This window comes from Melanotaenia boesemani, chromosome 8 (assembly GCF_017639745.1).
Source record: "Melanotaenia boesemani isolate fMelBoe1 chromosome 8, fMelBoe1.pri, whole genome shotgun sequence".
In the NCBI taxonomy this organism is placed as follows: domain Eukaryota; kingdom Metazoa; phylum Chordata; class Actinopteri; order Atheriniformes; family Melanotaeniidae; genus Melanotaenia; species Melanotaenia boesemani.
In genome coordinates, this window is record NC_055689.1 from 14,635,299 (window position 1) to 14,646,497 (window position 11,199).

At 37.5% G+C, this 11,199-nt stretch overlaps 1 protein-coding gene across 1 annotated transcript; it reads left to right on the forward strand.

Moving 5' to 3' along the window:
* The first annotated feature begins 611 nt into the window (after positions 1 to 611).
* Positions 612 to 2,321, forward strand: LOC121644624 (C-C motif chemokine 3-like). Its single transcript, XM_041992705.1, has 3 exons — positions 612 to 810; positions 915 to 1,032; positions 1,402 to 2,321. The coding sequence occupies exons 1-3, from the start codon at positions 744 to 746 to the stop codon at positions 1,688 to 1,690; spliced, it is 474 nt and encodes a 157-aa protein (XP_041848639.1). The 5' UTR covers positions 612 to 743; the 3' UTR covers positions 1,691 to 2,321.
* Positions 2,322 to 11,199: the final 8,878 nt, after the last annotated feature.

Here is an 11,199-nt window from a genome sequence, read left to right on the forward strand (position 1 = left end):
TATATCGAGATATATCGTATACTGTGATTTAGGCAAAAAATATCAAGACATGAATTTTGGTTCATATAGTCCAGCCCTAACTGATTCATCACTTTGTTCCCATCCTGGTCTTAATAAACCTTTCAGACTCAGCCTCCATGTTCACAGTCAGCTCTTTGGATCCAAGAACTCAGCCTTGTGGCATATCTGTGTGTTAGAGGGTTTTAATTTTGTCCAATTTTAATTGAAACATGTTTGTATGTATTGGTGTTTGATTTCATTAAATACAGCCTCAACAGGATACATTTTTTCCAAGGGAGACGAATAAAGATACTTTCATTTTTGATCATTTGAATTTATTATTCTATAAACGGCTAGCCCTGCCAGTAAGTACATGCATTTTTCCTTTACTTGCAACCAGAAAAAGGTTATCAAAGGTGTGATCTCATGCAAAGCTCGTATCTTTGTGTTCAGTGGCAACAAGTATTATTGTAAGTATCATTGCGCCCTCTCACCACGTTGACGCAACAGTGGCAAGCCTCAATGATGAGAGGTTATTTTGGGTAGGAGGAGATATTCTTTTATAAGAACTGAGATCAAAACTTCATTACTTAGAAAGATTCAGACTCATTGAAGTCAAGAACATACTCGCTGTGCCTGGTGTGTGAGCAAGACTGCAGCAAGACCATTTACTGAGTGATTCACACTGCAGTGTGTTGATAGATTCTAAATTCAACCCCTGAAGACAAGGTGCACCTCCAAAGATGCAGCTGAGCCTGGTTCTAGCCGCACTTCTCTGTCTCACCACATGGCTGAACTGTGTCCAAGCAAGTAAGTACCAAGAAAGAGTAGTAGATGAATTGTGTTGTCTGAATGTTAGTCAGGGTGAAATGAAGAATTCTTAACTTCTCTTTCACTGTCTGCCATCTTTTTAGCAACTGGACCTGTGCAGAACTGTCCATGTGTCAGCTGGTCCAAGTCCAGAGTCCATCCTGACAGAATCGTGAGTTACATTAATCAGACGGAGGCCGTTTGTTCCATCAGTGCAGTAAAGTAAGTAGTCACAGAATTTCACACTATTCTTAATTAAATCACATTTAAATGACATACTGTAAATGAATAACATATTATTATAGAATTAAAAAACTTCTAATGCAGATACATGTTAGGGATAATACCTAACGAGGAAGCAACCTTCTCGTCGGATGGTTCACTCCTCCGCGTCTTTCATTAATTTCAGATAATGGACCTTTTGTTCTTTTCTTTACAACTCAAGAAGTTGGTGTTGGTAGTGTGTGTACATATATATATATTTATATATATTTACATTCTTTTAAGAAAATACCAGTAAAACTATATCGTTCTTAACAAATTTATGCAACTGAATAGTTGAAAAACAGTCTGACCCTCCTAAAATTTCAGGTTTCTGACAATTCGTGGAATCACATTTTGCGCCGACCCCAACAGCAACTGGGCCAAACAAGTAATCAAGAAGGTGAATGCAAAGACACGAGTAGCTTCCACAGCATCTACAAATACACCCCCTCAAAAGAAGCAGGACTGGATAGTGACCACAAAGGGGGAAAAGATACAGGATGATGAAGGGTCAGCAAGTGACATGACACCAGCAGCTTCCACAGCGTCTACAAATACAACCCCTCAAATTAAAACTGGACTGAACAGAGATTACAGTAGAAAATGTTGCTTCTAAATATATCTCAGCAATTCTTTATTATAAATTTTTTTACGTATGCTACAAAATATCTGCCATATTCACGATTTTTAATTGTGAATAAATGACTTTTCAGCAAATATTGAGTTTTTATTTTAAAAAAGAGAAACTAAAATATGAACCATGCAAATACTCTGACAAATGCAATGTGCTGCTTTCTTAGCTTTGCTTCTCAGTAGCTCTCACTGTGTTCACACACAAATGCAGTAAAGAAATGTCCAGGAAGGAAACCAGCCTCCACACACAACAGATAACAGTGACAGTGATCATTATGTAGATAAATGCATATGTTTAAATACAGATATTATATGCAGTGAGTGACTAAGCCCTTTGACACATACTGATTCTTGGGCTGCCTCTTCCCAACCTCAGACGGCAAACGGCCGTTTATCTTGAGATTTCCCTGTCCAATTATCGTATGATCTGTCATGTGTTATGAGCCAATTTGTCCCGATAATCCACTCCCAAACGGGTTGTAGCCGACAATTGAACAAACATTGAACATGTTTAATATTTCAGTGCCGATTTCTGAGGAACACCGATGACTCAATACATTAAGACTGCACAGGTGGTGACGTGGCACGGATCGTAGCCACCAGAGAGCGAGCTGGCTGGGGAACAAGGAAGTAAATAAAGTCTGTGTTCACGCCGTCTCCAGTCTGTTATTTTTGTCAGTTCTAGCTTTTTCTGTTAACAATAGTCCCAAGACCACCATCATTCCCTCATCCTTTAAATCCCCTTCCTTGCTGTGTGTTGTGTTTTCTGATTGTTACTATGTTTCTTCTTCAATTTTGGCCAGTTTTGGCCAGTATTCTTTTACATTTCTTTTATGTAAGATTACATAAGATTAAAAAAATCATTATGTGTGTACCAGGCCTATAAAGAAGTAATGCCAATATCAGCTGGACAAACAATCCTGGAGAAGCTTAATTACAAATACCGTTTAAAGGTGTCATACATTTTTTCAACAATTCCATATGAGTGTCGGAAGTCCAACAATATTGTTTTCAAAGTGTATTACCCCAAATTCAGTCTTGGTCCTTAATTTCAGCCTTTCCAAATGTGGCTCTTTTGAATTCTAATGAAAATGGGCTGTTTCTGTGTCTGAAACTTTAAATGTTCATGAGTAGTACTGTCCACGCCCCTCTCTAGGAGAGAATTGGGCTTTTCCTTGCAGTTTTAGAGGACAGGCTCAGCTAGCTGGGGGGTAGGTCAATGGCAGTATTCAATACCAGGGCAGGTGGTTATTTCCCTTCGTGAGGTCACAAAAGCAAAGATGTCAGACTCACCCATTTAAACTCACATTGACTAAAAAGTGGAGCAAGCAAGTGAGAGAGGCGACAGAATTTTCTCATTTTGGGGCCTCATACACAGGCTATGAGGACACAAATGACTGTTAGAAAGCCTTTGGAAAATGAATTTTGCACAATATGGGACCTTTAAATACACTGCCAAAACTCAGTCACCACTTTGATTTAATTAAGTGAATTTGTGAGAATTTTCCATTGGAAAAGTACTGCAGTGGTTAAAATGTTTATAATGGGAACAAGTTATTTAACCCTGAATAATGCTGATGCAGCGAGCAGCATCTCAGTCATTAAACAATGTCAGATGAAATATCCTGTAGTTGCTACCTTCTGTTTCAGAATGGTAAAATTATTGTTCTGCATCAAGCAAACAAAACCAGTACAGATTTTTTTAAACTACTTTAATAGAAAACTGTCCTTTTCCTTGCTGCAAAACAAAAGGATTTGCAGCCAAAAACAGTTATATGAGAATAACAACATTGCTAGATGAGGTATTTCACCCATCATGCCTAGTGTCTACTGTGCGAGTTTGGAGTTTCATGATATGGCGTTGATTCAGTTACTCAGGTGTAGGTTCAACAATGTCTTGTGCCCAAACAATTACCTCAGCTGACCACACTGAATGACCAGGTTTTTCCATCATCATATAGTTTTTTTCTTCTCTGGATGGTATGAGCATATTCCAAGGACCATTACCTCAGCTTCTGTGTGGGGGTGATGGTGGACTTTCACTCGTTTTTTGAGCTTCTGCCCTTTTCCTATTGGCCAATACAAGAATCCAATGTAAAATCTGAATATATACAGAAATATATTTAAATACTTGTACAGGCATCTAATATTCATACTGCATGTAAGGTTAGAATTTGTGTTTTGGGCAAACCTCCCATGCTCCATAATCATACTAACCTGTCAGAATTATATTTGTTCATATTCACTATATGCAATGAAAATGCATAGAGATAGAAAATGTCTCATTTTTATAAACCTGATCTCTCTTGTTTGTTTACATAAGACACACCTTTACGCGGCAAGACAAAGAAGTGGAATTTGGCCATTTGATTCAGGTGTGTTAGAAAAGAGATGCATCTAAATATTGCGGAATAGTAAATCTTGAGGACCGGACTTGGGCACCCCTGCTCTAAGGTCTCACTAGGTCGTTGCTATGTGGTTGCTATGGATAGTGCTACGTGGATGGCATGTTTCAATCCTGTGTTGGACTATATGCCATAAATGGGCTGTGTTCCATTTCAAATTACTGTCAGCCAACGTTATTAGGACTTTTATAGGCTTTGTTTATTTTCTTTTTTCAAGTGTGTTTCAGGAATATACAATAGTTTTTTTGTACCTTTTTTCTCTTTTTTTCAGTTTGCAATGACGTCCAATAAAACAGTTCAATCTTTTGTCCTGATTTTTATGTCATGAAGGTGATTGACATTACGCTTACTGGTATAGTTGAAAAACCATGTGTGTGTAATCTAATTTCACTTTAATAAAACTTTGTCGTTTCATTTTTTTCCTCAGTTTTTCTAGATGGTTATTGAGATGGTAACCTTTACATATGTGGATACATTTGATAATCTGTAATGTAACCCTCACACATGACCCATAGACCCATGTGTGTTGATCCTAAATCCAGCATTTCATGCCTTCTTTCAAGCTATTGTGAAACTCCTAGATTGTGAACAAAATAACTCTACAGTTGACTCATTTTGGAACATAGTTCCCAAAAAATTCAAGGAAAAAAACAAAAAGCTTTATTTTTCTTTTTTATACCAGGTCTTTCAAGTGCTCCCTGAAAGTAAGGCTTTAAAGGTCCTTGCCAATGAAATGAGAAAAATAAAAACTTTGGTTTTCACTAAAGTAAATACATAATTGGAATATCTTCATCTGGAGAATAACATATGTCAGTACCACTCTACACGACTCTTTTGAAAGACTTTTGAACCTTGACCTCAGGGCATATTTGAAGGCTTATAATTTAACAGTTCAGGGGCCTAAAGACGTGGGACCAACTGTCAAAGTTATCTGTTGACATGAGCTGTTATGTAATAATTTGCATTATATCCACCTACTGGGGAGATTTGAATCCACAGTTGTGTTCACCGTCCCTTAAATATCTGTTACATCGATCAAATACCTATATTTGTAATTTTTATTTGTTTTAATTACTTTGTAAAATTAAATTTAAGTTGTAATTTACATTGACGTTAAAATGCTCAACAGCACAGTCATACAAATACCAACAAGGGTGGGCCACTAGTTTAAGCAAGGAGTGGGAAAAACCCATTACACTGTGGTTCAAGCAAACGTTGCAGCAACCTCAGATGCTCTCCATTCTCAGCCCCTCAAACCTCCCCCTGCCTTGTTACACTGAGACCTAGCGGTACTTTCTCTCTCAACCCACATAGTGAACTTCTTTTGTTGCCATTTTTAGATAGTTACACATAATTTTGGTTAGACTTAAAAATGATGGGAAAGCTCTAACTTAAACCTCCCACTTGGTCAGTCTCAAGCCCACCATGACACACCTTCACATGACTGGAACCCAGTGACCTCTGGAACAAGTTAAAAAGATTAAAATGGCCACAGTGTGAATTATTCAAATCTCTTGTTGAGAAGAACATTTGAGCTGTCTTTTCATTGAAAAAAAAGAAAAAAAAAAGCCTCCTGGCTGAGGTTGGCATTTCATTCAGCAGTTTTTAGAACGTTTCATAGGTTAGCATTTAAGAGGTTGTAGTAAGTTTAGCTCTGAGTCATTAAAATTGAACACACTTTATATCTTCAGTATTATCTTCAGTATTATACTTTTTCTTAGATTTTCAACATGGTTTTAATAATACAGAAATGAGAGTGTATATGTACATTTTACAAACCATGCTTGGGGATAATAGTAATTTATATAGTGACAGTGGAAAGTTTTGATTAGATTTAATGGGTAAGTGTGTCCAAACATTTGGACCGGTAGTGTATGTAAGGACAAGAGTGAAGAAATATTCGCAGCTGTATAACTGTTATTTTAAAAAAAAACTAAAATTCTATGAAGTGACATTTTATTCACAAGTGGAAAACATTTAAGAGAGAATGTTGCTGAATGAGCTGCTCTGATGCAATTTCCTTCGGACAGATAAGACCACATGGAAAATGTTTGGTCATAAAGAGCAGCACCACGTTGTGTAAAAACCAAACTCAGTGTATCAAACATACTTCAGATAAACTGTCAACAGTGAATGTGAGGCCATCTGTCAGACAGCTAAAGCTTGGCTGGAGCAGGGCTGTGTAACAGGAAAAATATCCCAAACCATCAGCAGCAAATCCATAACAGAATGACTTAAAAAGAAGATGATCAAAATGTTGTAACGGCCCAGTCAAACCTCAGATCTCTGCCTGATAGAAATGCTGTGATTGGTATGTAAAAGAGCTGTGTGTATGGTATGCAAAGTCCCACAGACCGCTCTCATTTCTTATCAGTAAGAATCTTTGTGGTATTACAGAACTGATGCACATTAAGAGATGAAACACTTTGATAAGCGATGGGTGATAATACATGCTGAGAAACAGGTTGTCAGTTTTCTCTATAAGTGCGCCCAGACTTATCTGATAAAAAGAAAAACACTTCGAATCTCCAGTTTTCATTACATTGGGAACATATTTATTAGCCTGTGTCAAATTTGATTTTACAATGAAAGCAAAACATTATTTACATATTTACATTCATGCAAAACATTTAATAAGTGAAGTATAAAAAAATATGTAAAAAAATGTTAAAAAATGTGAAATAGTTATGAAATAATTATTTGTTTAATTGCACTTCAGTTCAATACATTCAAAGATCCAAAGTTTCCATCATTTATTGTGAGAAAGATATAATTTCAGTTATGTGGATGGGATGTGTTATTCCAGTTCTTTCCATCCAGAAAGGCCATGCTGGTCAGTGTCCATAGTCTTTGAGGGTCAGCGCAGATTCTTTTTCCTTTCATTGTGGTGAATCTATTGAAAATAACATGAAATTTATAATCAGTGACCTGCTACAGCATTGAAAAAGACATTGATCGTGATTCATTTTAAACAACAGCATGTTAATGGATGCTGGAATAAATGAAGATAAATTCTGCTTAATAATTTTAAAGATATTTTCTGTACTTACACCACTGCATGAAGTTTACAGGATGGGGGACGTTGTACATAGTAACTCTTCAGCCATTCTCGATTAACTTGAGTGACGGAGAGTTTAAGACAGCAATTTGAGATGCCGCCTTTATGTAGAAACACAAAAACATGACATTATCATCATCACAATGCCATACAAAATAAGAAAATCCATTTAGTTAATTTGCTCAAAAGCAAAATAAAGCTCTTACCTTGAGCTGAAGCTGTTGACACCATCATAGTTACAAGTAACAGCAAGATGAGGGTGAGACGTGCCATTGCTTCTCTGGAGTACACACAGTTATGATGTACAGTCTGCTCTGCAAGGCTTTTATAGGCCCATAAGGTCTCTCAAGGTTTACTTGTAACACTTGCAAGGCTAGCATGCTGCACCCACAGAAACACACACGGCTGGAAAGTGAATAAAGAACTTCCTCCTACAGTGGCTTACTTAGGTCTTTACCCCGCTGCTCTTTGAACACTGGTGGTCTGTTTTCTAAGGCAGGGGTATTCAACTAAAACCCCATTTATGACTTTGTGGAAATGAACTTGTAACTTTAAGAGAAGTAACAGAATCCTTGCTGAAATTTTTATAAATATTTTATATATATATATATATACATATAAATTTTAGTAAATGAGACTACTATTAGGTTCATCAGGTGTTTTCTTTAAATCATATTTAAGCTACATGTTTTTATTAAATGTAAAGACAAAGAGATCACAAAACAGCTATGTCATTCAACGAAGTTTTTGAGATTAAACTGAGAAGTTTAATTGAGTTTAAAGATAGCAAAATGGTAACTTATTGAACTCCAGAATCAGGAAAATGTGATGTAAATCTTAAAACAACATTCACAACTGAAAAAGTCTTGAATGGAACTGCAACACTTCTACAGCACACCACTGCTATGCTTTCTATATCACTTTCTAACATGGTAGCTTCCTGTTGGGTTTCTGAGGTGTTTCTGTGCTACTAATGATGTTGAGCTCATTTCTGTAACCACAGTGCATGCAACAAGATAAAAATAAAAAGTAAATAAATAAAAAGATACACCCCTTTTGACCCTATAGTATGTACATACACTTAAGGGGTTAAAGGCACACAGATGCACAGATACTGCAAATGTTCTTTAGTTCCCCTGTAACCCAGATAGTTTATATTCTCATGTCAGTGTGTTTATGAAGCGTATGGCAGTGGGGACTTTTCACTGTTTTCACTTTATGAATGTCCCCTGTTGCCTGTTAATTTATGAGTGTGTTGAGAAGTAGTAGGACTGTAAAACTTCAGATAATTGTTTTTCTATTTGTAGATGTAACCCAGGTTAAGGTTAACAAAGGTTTAATAATACATTTGACCAGTTAGTCTCTAGGTTCGGTGGGAGAGGCTCATTATAAAACAATCAGCAGACACAGAAGAACTGGAGCCACAAGGTCCTTTAAAACAACTGTATTAAAAGAGGCTTTGTCAAATGATTAATATAGTGCCCTAAAACTCAATTTTAATATATCGAACGTGAACAGGTTGGAGCAATATAACAAACAAACAAACTCTAGCTATTTTGAAAATGTCTGTTTGTGTTCTCTGAGTATTTAGGAGCCAGAAATTCTGGATGTTTGTCCCTTATGAAGTTAAAGAAGAATGTACAGTTAAAGATGAATACTAACAATGCCAAATGTTGGATGTTCACCATAACAAAAACAAAATTGCCTCTGACTTTACACATTCTTCTGACCCTCACATCTGCAACTACCTGGTCACACTGGGTTGTTTGCTCTATATCTGTTGTGGAAGAGTGAATGTACCTGATAATCAGGTGAACATCCCATCTCATCCCCTCCCCTCACCCCCAAGTTAGATTTCCAATTCAGAAAGTTAATTGAAGCTAAACAGTGTTCTTTTAATTACAAAGATTCTATAAGGCAGGGGTGCCCAAGTCTGCTCCTCGAGCTCTACTATCCTAATTCAGCCATTTGATTCAGCTGTGTTGGAGAAGAGATGGATCTTAAAGCTACAGGATAGTAGATCACAAGGACTGGACTTGGGCACCCCTGCTCTTATGTAGTGTTCCTTAAATTTTTTCAGTCTTGCTTTCTTTTAAGCCCAAAAAGTGCAAAAAATCCAGCTTCGCGGTTGTAAGTGGATTAAAATGGCATCTGCAATTTCAGTGCAGTGTCAGTAAGCTCGGGATGCTGAGGTTGGATGTGGAGCCAAAAGTCAGTTAAACATTTCTCCGTGAAAGTTGTCTTCAATGTCCCGTTGATGCAATGTCCAAAAGGCTGGTGATGACCGCACACAGCCGCTGTGCAAGTATAAATCCGCCTTTAGATTCACAGCCATACACAGGCCACCTTGCTTAGCCAGAATGTAATCTAGAGCCATGTCATGTTTCAGCAATGTCAATCTGTGACTCTTCTGTGAGTTAGATAAATATTCAAATCCTCTTATGTTGTCATTGGCAAAGCCCAACAGGGTTACCAATACCCCACTTCTCTGCCAAACTTATTCTCCAATGGTAAGATTCCAAGTTTTAAAACTGTGCGTTAACTAAGGGAAGTATGTGAGGCTCTGATGCGGCACCTCAACACTTGATAACTTTTTTTATGTTACATACAAGCTGACACACCCACAGCCTCTACAGAATTTGTTAAGTAATCATTTGCTTTAATAAATTCTGTTGCCTTGTTTATTTCCCAGTGCTTCTAATAAACTTTTGAATGTGAAGTGTAAATGTAATGTAAAATATAACTCTAGAAGTGTTGCTTCTAGAGGGCACTTAAGTCTTTTTTTAAAAATTGATATAATGAAACTTGTAATGATCGTTTCAGGGAGACCCCGAAATTCAGCCCACACACGGTGATGAGTTTATTTGATGCTGGAAGAGTAGAGGCAGGAAGGGAGCAGGTTGACGGCAGGCGCAGCAACCAGTTCCAGGAAGTGGGGCTAGGCAGAAGGCGGAGGTCGGTCCAGAAAGAGGTCAAATTCAGGTAGGCAGAAATCAGGAAAGTCTGGCAGGGATCAGGCAAAGGGGAGTCCGTGAGTGGCAGCAAGGTCAGCAACAGAGATCTAGAACAAGACAATGATTATCACAGGGTATCTCACAGGAAGGTAATGACCATCTGGCAGGGAAGCAGACACTGAAGAGGGATTATATAGGGTGATGAACAGGTGAGGAGAGTGAGTGCTGATGAGACCCAGGTGGAGCAGATGAGCCTGATTGCGTGAGCTGCAGGTGATGCAGGCCAGCCCTCATGACAGAAACTGGAATGATTGTACGGAACCTTGTTATTTTAAGTTCTGTTTAAGCAATAGCAAAGTCAATAAATTGATCTTTAATTATAATTAAATGTTCTGAGTTTATGTTATGTCATTTATAAATATAATTTTATATAATTAGAAATTATTGTAAATATGTTGGACGCACAACCAATTACATATTTTACTTACTAGAAATAAGAAATGCACAGAAATGTGCTAGAAAAACCACTTTTAAAATAAAAAAGAAGAAGAAGAAAAAAAAAGAGAAATAGGAGCCAAACCAAATGAAAGTTTTGTGCCTGCTAAAAGGCACTGCTGCCTGGGCGATGGCATGGGGTCACGACTGCCTCCCAGCACTTGAACAAGCTGCCCAAGGACACAGAGGAAGGCCTGGTAGAAGGTAGCTGACTGCTCCATCTACTGCTGGGTACGTTCTGTCTCCTAGTGCCTCACTTTCTGGGCATCCAGATGCAGTGCCTGAAACTGACACTCAGGAAGGCTCTTCATTCTCTCCAACTGCCTTTCATCTCCAGCCCGCATCTCCTCCATGACTGTGCGCACTTCAAGCTGTGACTGTCTTCTATCAACTGGAATATACAAAAGACCAGGATAGTGGGTTTTAAGCAACAGTAAATAAAAAAAAACAGCAGCAATCAGATAAACAAATAAAGAGTACACAAAAAATAACAAAAATGTACACACAATAAACTCAAACAAAACATAAAAAGAGAAAATCAAAACAAAAAATAAAATAAAATAAAATAGCAATATAAAAA

What these genes read in the sequence shown, in the direction of transcription:
- LOC121644624 (XM_041992705.1), top strand. Translation starts at nt 744, where the DNA reads ATGCAGCTGAGCCTGGTTCTAGCCGCACTTCTCTGTCTCACCACATGG. An exon ending in GCTGAACTGTGTCCAAGCAA is followed by an intron (nt 811 to 914) that starts GTAAGTACCAAG and finishes CCATCTTTTTAG; the next exon opens with CAACTGGACCTGTGCAGAAC. An exon ending in TGTTCCATCAGTGCAGTAAA is followed by an intron (nt 1,033 to 1,401) that starts GTAAGTAGTCAC and finishes CTAAAATTTCAG; the next exon opens with GTTTCTGACAATTCGTGGAA.